This window comes from Mus caroli, unplaced genomic scaffold (assembly GCF_978045245.1).
Source record: "Mus caroli unplaced genomic scaffold, Mus_caroli_1 scaffold_18, whole genome shotgun sequence".
NCBI classification, from domain to species: domain Eukaryota; kingdom Metazoa; phylum Chordata; class Mammalia; order Rodentia; family Muridae; genus Mus; species Mus caroli.
This window is the reverse complement of record NW_028227273.1, coordinates 48,467,002-48,486,297: the sequence shown is the minus strand read 5'-3', so window position 1 is coordinate 48,486,297 and position 19,296 is coordinate 48,467,002. Positions and strand designations below refer to the sequence as shown.

Below are 19,296 nucleotides of genomic sequence, written 5' to 3'. Positions count from 1 at the left end.
GCCTCTGCCTCCCAAGTGCTGGGATTAAAGGCGTGCGCCACCACGCCCGGATTTTCTTTCTTTTTTTTTTTTTTTTTTTTTTTTTTTTTTGGAAGTCTTCAGGTTCTTAAATTGTCTTGTGTTATCAGAAAATCAAGCCTTGATATCTGCAATCCAGTTCCTCCACTCAGGAGGTCAATTTTGTACTGTTTTTGGAGGGAGGCGAGAGTCAGCCCAGGCTGACTTCAAATTCATTATGTAGCCCAGGCAAGCATCGTGACGCACCTGGTATTACGGGTATTAGACTGTAGGGCCAGTTTTCAGTTGCCATTCTTAAACTGTCACCGCTTCCAAAAAGCCTTCTCTTTGAAGCTCCTTTTACTAGACGGCTCTAACTAGTTACACCGAACTTTATTACGGATATCCTGTACCATAATTATTTATGAGTTTACTTTATGTGTATGTGCCCACGTCTCTGTATGTGCATGCAGGAGCCTGCAGAGGTCAGAAAAGGGTATGGCATCACCGGGAACTGGAGTTATAGGCAGTTGTGAGCCACCATGTAGGTGCTGGGAGCTGACCTTGGGTCCTCTGCAAGGGCAGCAGGTGCTCTTAACGGCTGAGCACCTCTCCGGTTCCATAGTTGTTGCGTCCCTTTGCCCTAATGTCTCTTCAAGTCAAAGAGCACGTGTGGATGTCCCCTAGCAGGTGCACAGCCCACAACAGTGGTTAGGCAGCAGGTTTTCCTGGGGCCTGCTAAGCATGTTGAGGCTTCCGGCTTTCTGTTTCCTGTGGCTGGAATGTTCTCCTTCTAGGGAGTCACCAACAGGTGTGTCCTTGTTCAAATGGCATCACATTAAAGAAGCCTTCTGTGGTCATTCAGCATCCCAGTCACACACACACACACACACCAACTGCTTCTTTTAACGTTTACTTACATGGAGACCATTATTATCTGACATCATATTAAATATTTGTTTACTGACCATCTGTCCTACTATCATGAAAACTCCAAATTTCTTTCCTCATTCAGCACAGTGCCCTTAGTGTCAAAATTGTTTGCCCAAAGTAGGTACTCAGTAAAGATATGTTATTCAATAAATGATCTGGAAGGGAGTGGTTGGAAGATTCTGGAATCTAGCAGTGGGAAAGAAGAATTGAAAATACAGTAAAATAAGAAGAGTCATGCCCCACCCCCGCCCCAAGACACCTCTGGGCCCTGGCAGGGATGGTGGCAAGGCCAAGCCCTGCAACAAAGGAGAACCTGAGAGGGGAGTCAGCTGGAGGTCTGCCTCTGTGTCCTTAGGGAGCACGGCCCTTTTGAAAAGACTCCAGGACGAGAAGAAGCCAGGTAAAGGAAACAGGGAGGACTCGTGGCCAACCAGTTTGCTCAGACCTAAAGACATCCATCTACCCCAAGCCCAGGCCCCGCTTGACCAGATGGTTCCGGAGAAGCCTCAGCATCTGTCCCTCCATAAATTATCCAGCTCTCCTTCCTGCCAGTCTTCTCTGGTGACAGCCGGAACAATCGTCCAGGAATTCCATCTGCTACTCCTGCGAGGTCCCCTCTAGATCTCATCAACATTTCATAGCACAGAGGTGTCCCATTTCCCTGGCCCAAGATGGGAGCTGGGTCAGTCCCTGGGTGAGCTGGTTTCCACTACCCTCCCCAGTCAGCACACACAAGTAAAACCTCCCAGAGGATCCCAGGTCCCTAGAGGACAGAGTCCCACATCCTTTTCTTTTTTGTTTGCATTGTTTTATTATTTAAAAAAATATCAACAAAAACAAAACAGGGTCTCTCTACATAGCTCCGACTGTCCAGGAACTCACTATGAACACCAGGCTGGCTTCAAACTCAGAAGTACACGGACCTCTGACTCTCAGTGCTCCAATTGGCAGTAAGCAGCACAGTGCCTGGCTGGAATCCCGCATTATATTTCCCATCACCCCCAGTGCTCTTCTATCACATATAGTTTCGAAAACAAACAAGATTACACTGATAAAATTGATCACATAGGTTTTTTATGAAACTCGAAATAAGGGGCTGGAGGTATAGCTCGGGGGTAGCTCTCATAACAATTATAACTTGGCATAATTGAGAACCTGATTCAGCCGGGCGTGGTGGCACACGCCTTTAATCCCAGCACTTGGGAGGCAGAGGCAGGCGAATTTCTGAGTTCGAGGCCAGCCTGGTCTACAAAGTGAGTTCCAGGTCAATCCTTCCCACCTAAAACAGGACAAACTGACTCCTGACCTTTACACAGCTCCACTCGGTTCCCTTTAAACTGCTCACTCAACACTTTTAAAATGGGCCGTTTGCTGAGAGAGGATAACACAGGCTCAAAATGAAGATAAATTGACTTAAAAAAAAAAAAAGAGTTTAAAAACAAAACCTTTAGCCAGACAATGGTGGTGTACTACTTTTATCCCAGTACTGGAGAGGCAGAAGCAGGTGGATCTGTGTACATTCAAGACCAGTCTAGTCTACAAATAACGTTCCAGGACAGGAAGGGCTGTTATACAGAGAAAACTTGTTTTGAAAATAAGTAAATAACAAATAATACCACAAGCTCAGAATTTGAATCCAGGAGGCTGCTGTACCCCCTCTTTGTGACGTTGGTTGGACACACAGAACACCTGAATTAGCTCAGTTCCCTGCTACAGAGAGGCATTGAAGATTGTTTCAGAGCCAAGTGTGTTCTTGCATCCCTACAGCTGTACCACATGGGTGAGGAGAAGGGGACTGGAAGGATGGAGGGAAGTAGAGACAGCACAAGATGGTCAAGAGCATTCTAGGCTGCACAGAGTTAAAGACAAGCCTAAGTTCCATGAGCCCCTGTCTCAAAACCGAAAACCCAACAAAAAAGATCATTTCAAAACTTCAAATGATAAAGATCAGTTAATTTCCTAAAGTTTCAGTTGTCCATAGCTCCTTCCTAACTTCCTTCTAATGAAATCTATGGTGCATAAAGTTTTGCTACATACACTGTCTTTTTCCAACCTTAGGATATCGAGTTTGTTGGAAGGCTAAGAAATATAATTTTAGCTGGGTATGAAGGTATTGCAGCAGCAAAAGAAAGCCAAAAGCAAAGCAGGAGAAATGAAGAGAGGCCACAGCTCCTCCAGGAGCCCAAACCCACACCTGGTTATGGCACACTTCAAGTGACTTTCTTAGAGAAGACTAAACATGTCTTGAGTAATGTCAACATCCAAGAGATGGAAGCAGAAAGATTGCGGTGATTTCAAGGACGGTCTGGCTTCCATAGACAGCTTCAGCCTGTGTTACACTGTGAGGCCCTGACGTGTGTACAGCATACACAGACTTAGGGGACATTATGGTAAGTGAGCTAGTCGAATCCAACAGGAGCCCACCCTGGTGTCACAGGCCCGTAAATCACAGCTACTAGGGATGCTTAGGCACAGAGATCAGATCACAAGGTCAAGGGTAGCTTGTGTGACTTAAAGCAGAAAACACAAAAGGGGATGGAGGATGTAGCTCAGCAGTAGGGTACTTGTGGTCACGTGGGAGGCTCCCAGAACTATAAATAAATAAATACACAACTGCTGTTATTTTAGTGACCTAGTAGTCACATTTATAGAGATAGAAATGGATTCTGTTTGGCTATGCAGGCAGCAGTAAGGCTGGATGATTCTGTCCCATCTCTGCCAAATCAGCAGGCCTTCCCCCACCCCTCACCCCAACCCCCAACCCCCACCCCCTATCCACTCCAGGTCAGTGTGTGGGACTTGGCCTTGGAAATTCTGCTCTCTTGTAAACTCAACAGTTGTTTCTACAGGAAAAGCAGAAAAAGGGGCTCCAAGTTCCAGAAGCATCCAGGAATGATACCTGGAACAGCGGCTAGGGAGGCTGAGTCAGTCCCACCTGGGGCCTGGGTCACCCCCTCATCCACCTTAGGCAGTGCAGGTGGCAGAGATGTCACAGCATGTGAAAACACTTGGTGCTGCTGTACCTTTCACTCACTGACTAGATGAGTGACTCCCCGTCCTGCCAAGTCTGTGAGCATGCGTCTGAACATGCTTAGGGTCTAAATGGGTCCGTTCCTTCTCTTGCCATTTTAAAAAAGAGCATATTCAACCGGTCATCAGGCAAGACCCCTCTTCCCTATCACTCCTCAACACTCATGCCCGCACTCAGCATCCACCCACCCTAGCACAGCTTCCTCCCGTGCCCTGGGCAGGAAATTCCAGGTATCCCAAGCAGGACATCCAGGGCCTGAGACTTTGCACAACAGGTAAAACAGTCCTTGAGGCACACAATGGGTTCCAGCAACACACACACACACACACACACACACACACACACACACACACACTCTCTCTCTCTCTCTAGCCAAAAGTGGGGAACAATAGCTGGACTTGGATTTCAGCTCTTGAACAGCTGGCTCTGATGACGCTTTGGAGGTAGGATGGGGGTGGGTGGAAAACAGGAAACAGCCAGAGGGAGGCTGCTTACAACATTTGTTGTAGGACTCAAGGGCCCCTCTGCTGGCAGATTGCCCCCTGAGAGATGCGCTTCCTGGATAATCTACCTCCCAGCACCGGCTCAGCACCCCCCACCACACACACACACACACACACACACACACACACACACACACACACACAGACACACTCTAAAGTCCTTATTGGACTGGCTAGAACTGGCTTAGAGAAACACAGGACAGTACAAGCGGATAAACTGCCCTAACTCGGTGAGAGCAAAGGCACACTCTACAAGCCTTTAGGACTCCTCCAGGTCCATAGCCTGCAGGAACATCTATCCCTCTGTTTATTAGGAGTATGTGGGCAAATGAGAGGGTGTGGCTCTTCTTTTAGACTGTGAGAAGCTTGCTGAGGTCAGGGCTCATTGCTTTTCCCTAATTTGTATTAATTCATTCTCTCAGTAAGTTAGCATTTATCGCCAGGAATGACAACACATGCCTATAATTACCTGGGATTTGCAGGCAGGACGACCAGGAGTTCAAAGGCATCCACAGTTTGAGACCAGTTTGGGCTATGTGAGACTTTGTCTCAAATAGATATACATACATATACGTGTGTGTGTGTGTGTGTGTGTGTGTGTGTGTGTGTGTGTGTGTGTCTGTGTGTGTGCGCGTGTTGGGGGGTGTAAATAAAAGCTAGAGGCGTGGTTCATTTGGTAGAGTGCTTACTTAGCAGGCACAAGGGACTGGGTTCAAGCCCAGACTGCATAAGCAAACCAGGCATGGTGACAGATGCCTGTAATCTCATCTCAGTACTCGGAAGGCAGAGGCAGAAGGATCAGAAGCTCAGTTATCCTCAACTACATTGCCTGTTTGAGGTCAGCCAGGATTGTATAGGATTTAGCCTCCGAAATCAAACATAAGTAATACTTATTGGTGCATGTGGCACTGAGCGGGGGTTTCCTCTCTGTTCCTACCTACAGAATCTATCCTCATGTAAGACTCTGGCAGCCAAAGAGGAAAAAAATCTTCATGGGTAGGTCAATGCAAGCAAGAATGGGTGACAGCTGGGCGTGGTGGCACACGCCTTTAATCCCAGCACTTGGGAGGCAGAGGCAGGCAGATTTCTGAGTTTGAGGCCAACCTGGTCTATAGAGTGAGTTCCAGGACAGCCAGGGCGCTATACAGAGAAACTCTGTCTCGAAAAACCAAAAAAAAAAAAAAAAAAAAAAGAATGAATGAGTGACAGGTTCTTGCTGTCTTGTATCTGTAGCTCATTTGGTAACTAATACACAAGACTTTCTGTGAAAGGGAGACTAGGAAGAGAGGCAGGAAACTAAAGAACCTTCCTCTCCTTTGGGAGTTAGGCAGGCCTACAAGGATGAGGGCCAGGAAAGACAGATACTCAGAAAAGATATTGGGCAGGGGCTGGGGAGGCATCTTGACCATTCTAGAGAACTATAGCCATTGTCCAGGCCTGCGATGGGAGGCAGAAATGAGCCAGCTTTGACAGGTGATCACCACTAAGAGGAGACCTTACGATCCCTAAGTTGCCAGCAAAATCCATTCCCAGGTCTGCCAAGGAACAGCCACTGAGTTATGAATTTGGGCCTCGTTCTTGCTCAGAGACCAGCTCATCTCCGTATCGTCCAACTTTTACTACATGCGCTGCTGAAGTGAACACATTAAGTCATAGACCGAACAGCAGAAATTGAAGCCGAGAGTCTGATGGCATCAGCCAGGGTGCTCCAGCACCAGCTGAACCTGTCACTTTCTTGAGCATAGGGTAGAGGTAAAGCAATGCTAAGCAGAGTGCCTGGGGTCAGATGCAGCTGTACCCCGATAATCCCCCCTACCCCACACCCCTCCACCCCCATCCTCCACCCCCCACCTCTCGCCTAGCCTGACCATAGCCAAATAACTGAAGCTCTCTCTATGTCCATTTCCCCATCTATAAAAGCAGACTAAAAATAGCATCTAGCTCAGAGTTGTGGGTCAAATGAATTCATGCACTGTCCTAGTTTTTCCCCTGTTGCTGTGAAATTACTCTGACAGAGGCAACTTAAAGGAGAAAGGGCTCATTCTGGTTCCCAATGACAGGTTAAAGTTCATCACAGCTGGAAAATCCCAACAGTGGGAGCTTGAGTGAGTTGGTTACATTGTATCCACACTCCAAAGCAGAGAGAACAGTTACATTCCTACAGTCCCCAGCGGAGGAATGATGCCAACCACTCTCAATGTGGGCCTTCCCAAGTAACCTAATTAACATAATCCCTTATCCACAGGGCCAGAAGCTAATGTCCTGCAGGGTGTGTGGAGGCCGGTCCCTAGGTGACTGTAGAATCTAGCAAGTAACACTTAATCCCAATCATCACATACACACAAAGTGCTCAGGCTCGTGCCTGATACATAGGATGGTCTCTCACTAACCAGAACTCTAAGGCTCTGGAAGGTCACTGTATTACCTTCCTGCTGCTGGGACGCAATTCTTGTGAGAAAAGCAATTTAAGAAAGGAGGAGCTGCCGGTTCAAGGCCAGCCTGGTCTATAGAGTGAGTTCCAGGACAGCCAGGGCTATACAGAGAAACCCTGTCTCAAAAAAAAAAAAAAAAAAAAAAAAAAAAAAAACAAAAGAAAGAAAGAAAGAAAGAAAGAAAGAAAGAAAGAAAGGAAGGAGGAGCTGATTTTTTACTCACAGTTTGAGGGGGATACAATCCATAATTGCAGGGAAAGCATGGCAGTAGATGCTTGGGAGAGCTGGTCACATTGAATGTATGGCCAGTGTTAGTCAGGATTCTCTAGAGTAGCAGAACTCACAGAATGAACATGTATGTGTATGTGTGTATGCATGTGTGTATGCATGTGTGTGTGTATACACATATCTATATACATACACACATATATACACACACGTATATGCATATATATATGGGAGATTTATTACAATAACTTGAAGGCTGTGGTCCTGCTAATCCAACAATGACTGTCTATGAATGGAAGGTCCAAGAACCAGTAGTTGTTCAGTTCACAAGGCTGGATGTCTCAACTGGTATATGCTGGCAACACAAAGAAGTAGCCTGCAATGCCAGTGAAGACAAGGGCTTGTTAGCAGGAGGAGAGCAAGCAAGCAAGAGAGCAAGCATCCTTCTTCCAAGTCCTTTATGTAGGCTTCCAGCAAGCTGTGGTCCAGATTAGAGGTATGTCTTCCTACCCCAAAGACCTGGATTAGAAGTGGATCTTTCCACTTCAAATGATTAAGCAAAAACCCCTCACAGGTATATCCAGCCATTTAGATTTTAGGCAGCTCCAGATGGAGTCAAGTTGACAATCAAGAGTAGCCATCATAAGTCTACCTCTTGCCAACTTGACACACAATTATATCTCCTTATGTTGTGCTTAATTTCCAAATGAAACAATAACAAGGTCATAATTATGCCTAATGAGATATGACTATCTCACATAGATCAAAATGCATCATATATTTAAGCAGGTCATAATTATGTCTAGCATGATATGACTATCTGCCAAACAAGTGCATTAGAAGTTTAGAATAGATAGCAATGTCTCTTGAGGAACTTTTTTTAGTATTTCAAGCATAAATATGTTAACCATTTATATTCTCTTAATTAATATTACATCATATGATAAGAAAATATAAAGACCCACAAATATCTGTACATTTTAAATATTTAACAATTTATTTTATTTTATTTTATTTTTATATTTTATGTGCATTTGGGTGAGTGTGTCAGATTCCCTGGAACTGGAGTTACAGACAGTTGTCAGTTGCCATGTGGTTGCTGGGAATTGAACCCAGGTCCTCTGGAAGAACAGCCGGTGCTCTCAACAGCTGAGCCATCTCTCTAGCCCCTCCACTGGCTATTTTGATGGGACTCATTTGTTTATCACTTAATGTATTCATTTATCATTACATTTATTTATCTATCTGTTCATTTCATGCATAAAAGTATATGTATATCCGAATGCCCCAGCCTTCATGTGAAGGTCAGAATATAACTTGCCGGAGTCAGTTCTTTCCTTTCACTGTGTGGACTCCAGGATCGAACTCATGTAGTCAGGCTTCATGACAAATGCTTTGATCTGCGGAGCCATCTCACGGGCTCACTACAACCAGGACTTAGTTTGAGATACTGAGTCACATTTGCTGGCCTAACTTTTATCAGAATTACCCTGCCTGATAGATGATCATAGAGGACCATCCAGGAAGGTTGTAAAATCCCAATGACAACAAAACGGTAGTGGGCCAGTGAGATGGCTCAGCAGGCCCAGGTGTCTGAGGCCAAGCGTAACAATCTGAATTTGATACCTAGGACCTACATAATAGACAGACAGAACTGACCCTTGAAAATTCTCCCCTGGCCTCCACATGTAGGCTGTGGCACATGTCCAACCATAAACATACACAACAAATAATAAAGAAATAAAATTAGGGAAAAAAGAAACAAGGAACAGTAGCCAGACCTGATTGTTATAGTCAAGCTGTGAGAAACAGCAAAGCATCAGATATGTTTTTGTTATTGTTGTTTTGTTTTGCTTTGCTTTGTTTTTGAGACAGGATTTCTACATGTAGCCTTTGCTGCCTTGGAATTCACTTTATAGACCAGGCTGGCCAGACTCAAGAGATCCTCCTGCCTCTATCCCTGGACTTCTGGCGTAAAGGCATATGCCACCATAGCTGGTTAAATTCTTGCCAGATTCGAAGGCAGAATCTGCAGGATGTGGATTGTAAGAGAAAGAAGAGGGTCTGGGGAGGTGGCCCAGGGGGTACAGGGTTTGCTGAACAACCCTGCACCTAAGTGGGAATCCCCAGAACCTACACAAAGCCAGGGATACTGCACCTATGTCATCCAGGGTTGCTATGGCAATGCCTCTCTCTGGAAGCTCGTCTGTCCATACTAAGTGTACTAACAAACAACAAAGATATCCTTCTTCTAACAAGGTCTCCTCTGATCTCCATATGCAGGCATGTGAACCCACATATACATGCACATGTCATAGATATGCATGCATACACACATGTCATAGACACACATGCATGCACATATATCATATATGCATAGGCACATACATGTCATATACACAGTTCATAATACACATTATATATATATAAACACACACATATATACACTTGCATGCACACACTATACAAACATCCATCATACATCCATCATCCATACCTTTGTATGCACATACTACACAAACATACATCATAAATACATGTGTGTAGATACACACACTATACATACACACACAAAGATAAAAGAGAAAGGAAGAGGGCTGGAGAGATGGCTCCATCATGCAAGTGCTTAATATGCAAGCATGAAGTCCTGAGTTTAATCCCAGAACTCATATTAAAAAAAGCCAAATGTGGTGCCAGGTGTTTGTAATCCCTGGGCTCAGTAGCCAGCAGGCAGCTTTGCCTACTCAGTAAACTCAGGGCAGTGAGTGACCCTGTCTAAAAAAACCAGGGTGGGTGGATAGCTTCTGAGGAGCCAAGAGGTTGGTCCTCACATGCCCAAACAAAAGAGGGAGGGAGAAATGGAGAAACAGAGGGAGACAGAGACAGAGTGATAGAGAGAGACAGAGAGAAAAGATAGAGAGATAGAGAGAAACAAAGACAGATATATATATAGAGAAAAAGATAATAGAGACAGAAAGATATTGAGAGAGACAGAGAGACAAAGAGAGAGAGACAGAGAGAAAAGATAGAGAGATAGAGAGAAACAAAGACAGATATATATAGAGAGAAAAAGATAATAGAGACAGAAAGATATTGAGAGAGACAGAGAGACAAAGAGAGAGAGACAGAGAGAGAAAGGGATCAAACAGGACAGGGTAGTGATGACTGTGGCCTGACAGTAGACAGGTGGAGTATCCACTGAGACAGGTAAAACTGGCAAAGGAAAGCTGTTTGGAGTGGAAATCAGGACTTTGCATTTGCGAAGGTTAAGTCCATTGATTCATGTGGAGAGCCTAGGCAGGCAGACAGGCTGTGAGCAACTATCTTAACAAAGCTAGATCTTCAAAGTCATTGGGCTGAAGGTATCAGGAAGAAGGAAGGAAGAGAAGGCAGAAAAGAGGACTGGGCATGGAATTCTAGGAACGCAAAGGATCTTTCTTTCTTTCTTTCTTTCTTCCTTCCTTTCTTTCTCCCTCCCTCTTTCCCTCCCTCCCTTCCTTCCTCTCTCTCTCTCTCTCTCTCTCTCTCTCTCTCTCTCTCTCTCTCTCTCTCTCTCCCCTCCCTCTTCTTTCTTTCTTTTTTTTTTTTTTTTTTTGGTTTTTCGAGACAGGGTTTCTCTATATAGCCCTGACTGTCCTGGAACTCACTTTGTAGACCAGGCAGGCCTCGAACTCAGAAATCCTCCTGCCTCTGCCTCCCGAGTGCTGGGATTAAAGGCGTGCGCCACCACGCCAGGCCCTTTCTTTCTTTCTTTCTTTCTTTCTTTCTTTCTTTCTTTCTTTCTTTCTTTCTTTCTTTCTTTGTAGCCAAGGTTGGCCTGGAACTTAACTCTGCAACCTGGGCAGGCTGGAGATACGCAGTGAATTTACCTCAGCCTTCTGAGTGCTTGGATTACAGAGGTGAGCCACCATAGCCAACTTAAACAAATATTTTTGAAGCATTTGTAATAAAGGAGATTGTTGTGGTAAATAGTATTAGGCAGAGTTTATACGCAACTTAGATCATTTAGTTCCCAAATAAAAGACATCAAGCCTTTACATTTATAATAAGCCTTAAAGCACTAGAGCTGGGCAGATGTAAACCCTCTGCTCTTTTGTCTACTTCCCTGTCATCAATAATCCTGAGCTATCTATCACTTGCCACATTCAGCCGGGGCTGCACCTACTCTGACAGGCTAGTCTTCATGACCATGCGCTCACTTATCCACCTATCGAAATGTGTCTTTCTTCCTCCTCCTCTTCCTCCTCCTTTCCTTTCTTCTTCTTGTGTCCCTGCCTGAGACCCCTGAGCACCTTTGCTTTGCCCCCTCTCTTCTACCCAGCCCAGACTGTAGACATCTCTATGAACCAATCAGGGATAACTTGGGGGACAAGGTTTATACAACAAAAACTAGTACCCATGAGGACCTGCTGTCTTGGAGCAACCAGGTTTTAGGATACAGGATTTAGCATCTGAATACATAGCAGCTTCAGACCAAGCCACTACAGGGGAGTAGAAAAAAATGTACCTGCAATCTGTAGAGAAACAGAAGTCATCTATTTTTTTCCTCCTAATAAAATTAAAAGTCAGAATCTTACTGTGTAGCCCTCGCTGGTCTGAATCCCCTGCCGAGGGAAGTAGACCAGGCTGGTCTCGAACTCACAGAGATTTGTGATTTGCCTGCTTCTGCTTCCCAAGTGCTGGGATTAAAGGTGTGTGCCACTATGCCTGGATCTTAGCACAGACTTCTTTAGTTGATGTTGGAAGGATTCTAGGAGGACCAAGGGCAGCTCCCAAGACCTAGATGACAGGAGCTCACATGGGTCAGTGACATTACATTCTATTAGTCAAAGTGAGCCACAGAGGTCAGCTTAAATGTAAGGGACTCACCTGCTACTGAGGAGCAGCCAAGTCACTGGAAGGGGACAGGAGGTAATGTAGTGGCCGTCCTTACAAACTACCTACCAGCCATGTCAGAGAGCTGTGTCTGTGGCATGCACAGAGTCACCAAGAGCCCGGAACAGTTCCCAGGCCCCCAGAGAGGCAAAGAGTCATTAAGACTTAGAGGCAAGGGAAGAGAGTGACAGCGAGCCAGCTGCTGAAATCTTCAGAGAACGAGGGGGAGGCAGGTGATGTGTCAACTGCAGACGCTGCACAAGCTTCAGAGTTGTATCAGTGAATTTTAATATATTCCATCAATGAACTGGGGCTGTTCCTTCCTCACGTCTTCAGCTCAGTCACTCAGCAGTGAAAGCGATGAGGCTCCACCAGCAGAGTGTTTGCCTTCTGTGTATGCAGATCTGGAATTGGTCTCCAGCATTGGGAGGATGGGGGAGTGGGGATGGAGGGGCCGTTTCTCAGGAATCTCTATTTCCAGTGCCTGGAATGGCATCTGTCGCCTGGTACAAGCATGTATGTGCTCAACACCCATTTGTTGAATGAATTTATAATGACACAAAAAGTAATATATATGAACTAATATAGAATCTTTACTTGCCTTGATTGATTTATTTCTTCCTTTCCTTTATTTCAAAAAGTATGAATATAAATATAAGTATTAGGCATATAGATAGTATATATTATATACTTCAGTTTTTAGAATGTTATGCCTGTTCATTGTGAGGAAAACAGAGATGATGCAAAGTATTAATGAGAAAAAAAAATCTTAGCCAGGTGTGGTAAATGCATACCTGTAATTTTGACACTAAGGAGGGACAGGAATTCAAAAGTTATCCTTAGCTACATGGTAAGTTCCAGACTTGCCTGGGCTACTTGAGACCTTGTTGAAAGAAAGGGAAGGAAAGATTCAATCACAGGCAAAGGTTCTATCATCTCATCACCCAGAGAGTGCTGACTCTATCATCTCATCACATGGAGAGCGCTGACTCTATCATCTCATCACACAGATAGAGCTATTGAGGTCCACTGTTTCTCTCCCTCACCTCCCCACTGTTTCTGAGAGAGAGAGAGAGAGAGAGAGAGAGAGAGAGAGAGAGAGAGAGAGAGAGAGAGAGAGAACTTAATGTAGACCAGGATGCTTTCATCTTGAAATCCTCATATTTTGGGATTCTTTAGCCTTCAAAAAGGTGACTTACTAGTCATGGTATGCTAGCACACCAGCCTTACATTTTCTACACAAATTGTTGATGCTCTGGGTTTGCAATTTTTGCTAAAAGAAAACAACAACCCAACTTAGAACAAAAGAAATGAACGCTAGAAGCCCACTCGGTGACTCAAACCCAGAGAGTGCCCCCCTGGGTGGGGGGCAAGAGAAAGTCAGCTATCGAGCTGAGATTGGGCCTGGGTGTTGTCAGGTGTAGGCGGTGGGCACTGCCCTGTCCCTCGAGTCTCTGCAGCAAGAAGCCAGTCTGTGCAGTTAAGGAAGTCACTTTCCAACTTAAAGATAGGAAGTTCCATAGGAAGACCTAGAGACTGTGGGCAGCCTTCCCCTCTGCACGGTTACCCAACCAAACACCAAACACCAAACACCAACAAATACACATTTTGGGGTCTTTATCTTCTTCGGATTTTTTGACTCATTGGCTCTGAGAGACCTACAAGGGCAATTCTCCCCACCCTCTCTCAATACAAAACTCTCAGTCCGAGATGTGGAGCTGTGAACGGATGTGGGGATGTTCAGTGGCAGGGACTTGTGGGGCAACACCAATAGGCAGTGTATGATCTAGGCAGGCTTTCCAAAGGTGGGCTTGGAAAGGAATGTGAAAACTGGGAGCAGACGAGAGGAAAGAACAGAGGGTACGCTGGGATGGTATTTATGTAGATATGGTCCATCCTGAAAGAGGTAGCGAAGAAAGAAAGAAGCCCACAGAGAGCAGGCGCTGACCTACGAAGCCAGTGACGAAGGCTCTGCAAGCCTGGGAGGCGTGGGCTGGTGACAGGAGGAAGGTGGCAGCAAGCATGGCTTCAGTGTGCTCGGGCTAAAACAGGAGAGCCGGGAAAGGCTAATGAAAATCACGATGCGCGGTAGACAGGGGCGTGCAGAGTCGGGCGTGGGTGAGGGGCAGAGTGGGGCGAGCGGTTGAGGTGGGGTGGGCAAGAAGATGGGAAGACAGCAGGGCGCGCACCTTCGGCCCGCGCTTTACGGTGTATGCCCAGTTCAGCTCCTTTGATTTTCTAATTTCGGAGGAAGAAAGCGAAGCAAGGGGGCTGGGGGCCGCGAAGGGAGGGGCGAAGAGAGCTGGGGGTGGGGGTGCCAGGGCCGAGTGGTAGCGCGAGGTGTGGCCGTGCGCAGCGGGGGTGGGCGCGGGGCGCAGTCGGTGCGGGGCGGGCCGCGGCGGCGGGAGGGGAGAGGCGGGCTCCGCCGGCACACGCCGCCCCTGGCAGGGGGCCGAGCGCGCGCGAGGAGCCGCTGCCGCCGCTCGGGGTCGCCTGCAGCCCCAGATTCCCGAGTGCTCGGCTGGCATGGCAGCTACCTCGGTGCCGAGCCCCGCGGCCAGCTAGGGGCGGCCCCCCTCCCGCCCCCCGGCCCAGTCCGTCGGATCCCGTTTGACTCTGCGCCCCGGGGACACGTCGCCTCCCAGCCGGAGGTGAGAAGCTAGAAGGACGCGGTCCCTCGGTGGGGACCTCAGGCCGAAGCGAGGCGGAGCAAGCGGGGTTGGGGGGCTGTGAGAGCCAGGCCTGGGTGGGTGGATGTCGGAGGACCCGGGAGGAGATCTCTTGCATCTAGAAACTGGGAACCGCTCCTCCCCACGCCCCAGCCCCCACGTCCCGTCGCGCTCGCCTTTCCGCGCTTGTCCCCATCTCTATTGACCCCTCCACCTGGATCGCGATCGCAGCCCTGGCTGTTCCCGCGCGGTGGCCACGCTCGCTGCTGCCCATCCTTTGGCCTCTTTCCCGCAGACCTGGCTAGTGGGTTCCTGCCTCCAGTCCCTTCGCCTGCTCAACCCTTCCTCGCCCCCGCCCTTCCACTCCCCACCCCGGGAGTCCCTCTCCTTCTCCTGTCACTTGGAACCAGTATCAGTGCCGCTATCTCTGTGTCAAGCCGCTTCCCAGCCCGTGCCATCCCACAGGTGTCTACACGTCTGGCCGTTCATCCGTCCGTCCCTCCTGAGGCCGGAACTGACCATGCCCAGCGGCTGCCGCTGCCTAAATCTCGTGTGCCTGCTGTGCATCCTGGGGGCAACCAGCCAGCCTGCCAGAGGTGAGCCTGCCCCAGGGATTGGGTCCCGGCTCTCCTCAGCCGTCCTCGCTGGCACGTTGACCTCTGCCGGCTAGAGACGGCACTGCAACCGCTCCGTTCCATAGGGTGAGATCTATAAGTGCTCTCTTTGGAATGGGACGCGCGTCCGTGCCCATGAGTCCACCTGACTACTGAAACCTCTGCCAAGTCCCGCGCCTGGGAAGTCAGACTCGGACCCAGACTCACACCCACTACACCAATCTCTTTCAGCGGATGACTGCAGCTCCCACTGTGACCTGGCCCACGGCTGCTGCGCTCCTGACGGCTCTTGCAGGTACTTCAGCGGCACACGTGCCTCAAATCCTTTACTCAGCACTTTTCGGTCCTTTACACCCAAGAGCAGGTCAAAAACCCGCAACAGTATCTAGGCGCTTAAGACCCTATTGTGTGTGTGTGTGTGTTTATACCTAACAGGATAACCAGTCCCTTCCCCTCCTGTCCTCTCCCCTCTCCATATCTCTTTTTGCTTCTTTAAGAACTTGAATAGCCAACTCTTTATTCTCTCAAGGGCTTCTGTCCCTCAAGATGCCATAGTCTTCTGAAGCTTGAGAGTTTAGGGACTGAGAGCCACAGTAAAGAGGAAACGGAAGAGAAGGGCTGCAGGGGGAGGGTAGCTCCAGGGGGAGGGAGGGCTGTAGGAAGAGGGGGCTGCAGGGGAGGGGGCTACAGGGGGAGGGGGCTGCAGAGAGAGAATAGCTGCAGTGGGAGGGGGGTCCAGGGGGAGGGTAGCTGCAGGGGGAGGGGGTTCCAGTGGGGAGGGGGACTGTAGGGGGAGGGGTCTGCTTCTTGGAGAATTCCATCATTGACTCACCTCGGCAGACTGGGCAAATTCTGGGGCAGAGAAGAGTTTGGACATGAGAAGGAAGCTGGCGAGGGCAGATACTTGGCATGGAGCTGGGGTACTTGAGACTAGACATCCTCAGTGGGTTTATAAAAATTAAGCCGGCTGGGCGGTGGTGGCGCACGCCTTTAATCCCAGCTCTTGGGAGGCAGAGGCAAAGCAATCTCTGAGTTTGAGGCCTGCCTGGTCTACAGAGTGAGAGTTCTAGGATTGCCAAGTCTATACAGAGGAACCTTGCCTCGAAAAACAAAACAACAAAAAATCATAGAGCTGGTGTGGTGGCCCATACCTGTGATTTTAGCGACTGTGAAGTGATGCTGGAAAGATCAGGATTCCAAGCTAGCATTGTCTACTTGAGACAAACAGAACACCCGCCCCACAACAAAACAACCCAGCCACTCATTCCAGAGTCTGAAGAGAAGAAGGTCACTCATTCCAGTGTTCACAACCAGACATTCCAGGGATGGCACCAGAATTACAGACATTGTTTTACTTAAGAATTAAGAATATTCTTGAAGGGAGGCATTTTTTTTTTCAGTGTTCAGGTGAGAAAACAGATTATCAAAGGCTAGACAACCAGGTACTAAACTTGAATGCTGTAGTCTGTCTGACTGTTTACATGTCCATCTGTCCAGCCCTGCACCTACCTGGGGTTGATCTGCTTTTCCTTTGTGGCTGTTGTATATCCTACCAGTTTCTAGAGGCTCTGGTTCTACCTTACACACGCACAGACACACATGTTCGTACACACACACACACACACACACACACACAGAAGTTCTGGTTCTACCTTACACATGCACAGACACACATGTTCGTGCACACACACACACACACACACACACGCACACGCACACGCGCGCGCCCTGATCCTATGCTTTCTCCACCAGGTGTGACCCAGGCTGGGAGGGGCTGCACTGTGAGCGCTGTGTGAGGATGCCTGGCTGCCAGCACGGTACCTGCCACCAGCCCTGGCAGTGCATCTGCCATAGTGGCTGGGCAGGAAAGTTCTGTGACAAAGGTAGGAGGGATGCGCGATTGGCTGGAGAGCCCATGTGTTTTAGAACGTCCATTAACATTTAGTGTTTACTGAGCACCTGCTGTGTTGTGTTCAAATCCTCAAATAGTCTTGCTTATCTGACCCTTCCTTGGTGTCTGAAAGGATTCTCAACATCAGCCCATGATGTTGGAAAGGTAGCTACTAAAAATTGCATGCATTTTTTTTATGTATAGAGGTGCTTTGTCTGCATGTATGCCTGCAGACCAGAAGAGGGTATCAAATTGTGAGCTGCCATGTGGGTGCTGGGAATTGGACTTTTAGGACCTCTGGGAGAGTATTAGCTAGTGCTTTTAACTGCTGAGACATCTCTTCAACCCCAAATTGTCCCCATTTTAAACATGATGAAACTATGGTCTACAGAAGAGCCGTAAAGTCAGTCTGGCCCAGACTACCAGAGCTGAGACCAGGGTTTGTTTCCAGAACCCTACTTGAGGGTTCCCAAGCTACTGGCCAGGGGTAGGTCTGAAGTGCAAGTCATAGTCAGAGCTTTGGACCTGGACCACATGGGTCCTGAGGACCAAATATGAGGGCATCTTCTCACCTCCTCTCCAGATGAGCACATCTGTACCTCACAATCACCCTGCCAGAATGGAGGCCAGTGTGTGTATGACGGGGGTGGTGAGTACCACTGTGTGTGCCTGCCAGGCTTCCATGGACGTGGCTGTGAGCGCAAGGCTGGACCTTGTGAGCAGGCAGGGTGAGTGCTGGCCTCTGGGGAAGCTAGACCAGAATCTGGTACTGGGGAAAGAGGCAGGACTGAGAACTGACGTGGGGGGGGGGACTGAGAGTCAGAGCCATGCAGGATAAAAACCCCACTGTGACAGTGTGCCTGCTTCATATGCTCAACCTTTTTGTACCTGAGCTATTTCTTCTCCTGCAAATGGTGTTTTGGTGGAGGAGGGTGGCGTGGGAGGGGAGGCACCAAGGACTCCTTTACTTTTCGTACAAAAGCAGACATGCAGCCTTCAGAGCTAGCTGGCTCTTCCTGTGCAGATTATGAAACGTCCACAGGGCTGGACTTGCCCCACTTCCGCTACAGGCCCGAGAGCGTGTGGGATAACAGGCAGCTCTGCTCTGAGCCCGGGAGTCTGGGCCAGGCCACGTGCTAACTGCTTGACATTGGGTCTCTCATTTAACCCACACAATTTGGCTATTTTTATTCTCATTCTTAAAGGTTATTTGAAACTCGGGGTGGGGGCAGGGGGGAGGTAAAGTCAGTGGTCAGGACACTGGTCAGCAAGTTGACACCAGCGGTCTCTCCCACTCCCACCTCAGCTTCCCGTGCCGGAATGGAGGGCAGTGCCAGGACAACCAGGGTTTTGCCCTCAACTTCACATGCCGCTGCTTGGCAGGATTCATGGGTGCCCACTGTGAAGTCAATGTGGATGACTGTCTGATGCGGCCTTGCGCCAATGGTGCCACATGCATTGATGGCATAAACCGCTTTTCCTGCCTCTGTCCTGAGGGCTTCGCTGGACGCTTCTGCACCATCAACCTGGATGACTGTGCCAGCCACCCATGCCAGAGAGGGGCCCGCTGCAGGGACCGTGTCCATGACTTTGACTGCCTGTGCCCCAGTGGCTATGGTGGTAAGACTTGTGAGCTTGTCCTACCTGCTCCAGAGCCTGCCTCAGTGGGCACCCCTCAAATGCCCACCTCAGCTGTAGTTGTACCTGCTACGGGGCCAGCCCCTCACAGTGCGGGGGCGGGCCTGCTAAGGATCTCAGTGAAGGAGGTGGTACGGAGGCAAGAGGCTGGGCTTGGTGAGTCTAGCCTGGTTGCCCTGGTGGTGTTTGGGTCTCTCACTGCTGCACTGGTCCTGGCCACGGTGCTGCTGACCCTGAGGGCATGGCGCCGAGGTATATGCCCCGCTGGACCCTGCTGCTACCCAGCCCCACACTACGCCCCGGCTCGGCAGGATCAGGAGTGCCAGGTTAGCATGCTGCCAGCGGGGTTCCCTCTGTCCCCAGACCTGCCCCCTGAGCCTGGTAAGACCACAGCGCTGTGATGGGAGGGGCCTTTCTAGCCACCTTCCTGCCCTCCTTCACACCTCAGACTGTCACCAGCCCTCAGCTCTGGTACACCCATCCAG

General features: G+C 48.6%; 1 protein-coding gene across 1 annotated transcript; it reads left to right on the top strand.

Moving 5' to 3' along the window:
- The first annotated feature begins 14,409 nt into the window (after nucleotides 1–14,409).
- On the top strand, nucleotides 14,410–19,243 carry Dlk2 (delta like non-canonical Notch ligand 2). Its single transcript, XM_021186253.3, has 6 exons — nucleotides 14,410–14,650; nucleotides 15,134–15,264; nucleotides 15,514–15,577; nucleotides 17,035–17,165; nucleotides 17,757–17,901; nucleotides 18,480–19,243. The coding sequence occupies exons 2-6, from the start codon at nucleotides 15,189–15,191 to the stop codon at nucleotides 19,210–19,212; spliced, it is 1,149 nt and encodes a 382-aa protein (XP_021041912.1). The 5' UTR covers nucleotides 14,410–14,650; nucleotides 15,134–15,188; the 3' UTR covers nucleotides 19,213–19,243.
- The last annotated feature ends 53 nt before the right edge of the window (nucleotides 19,244–19,296 follow it).

Coding starts and splice junctions, on each gene's coding strand:
- Dlk2 (XM_021186253.3), top strand. CDS start 15,189: ATGCCCAGCGGCTGCCGCTGCCTAAATCTCGTGTGCCTGCTGTGCATC. Junction 15,578..17,034: donor GCTCCTGACGGCTCTTGCAG/GTACTTCAGCGG, acceptor TTTCTCCACCAG/GTGTGACCCAGGCTGGGAGG. Junction 17,902..18,479: donor GGACCTTGTGAGCAGGCAGG/GTGAGTGCTGGC, acceptor CTCCCACCTCAG/CTTCCCGTGCCGGAATGGAG.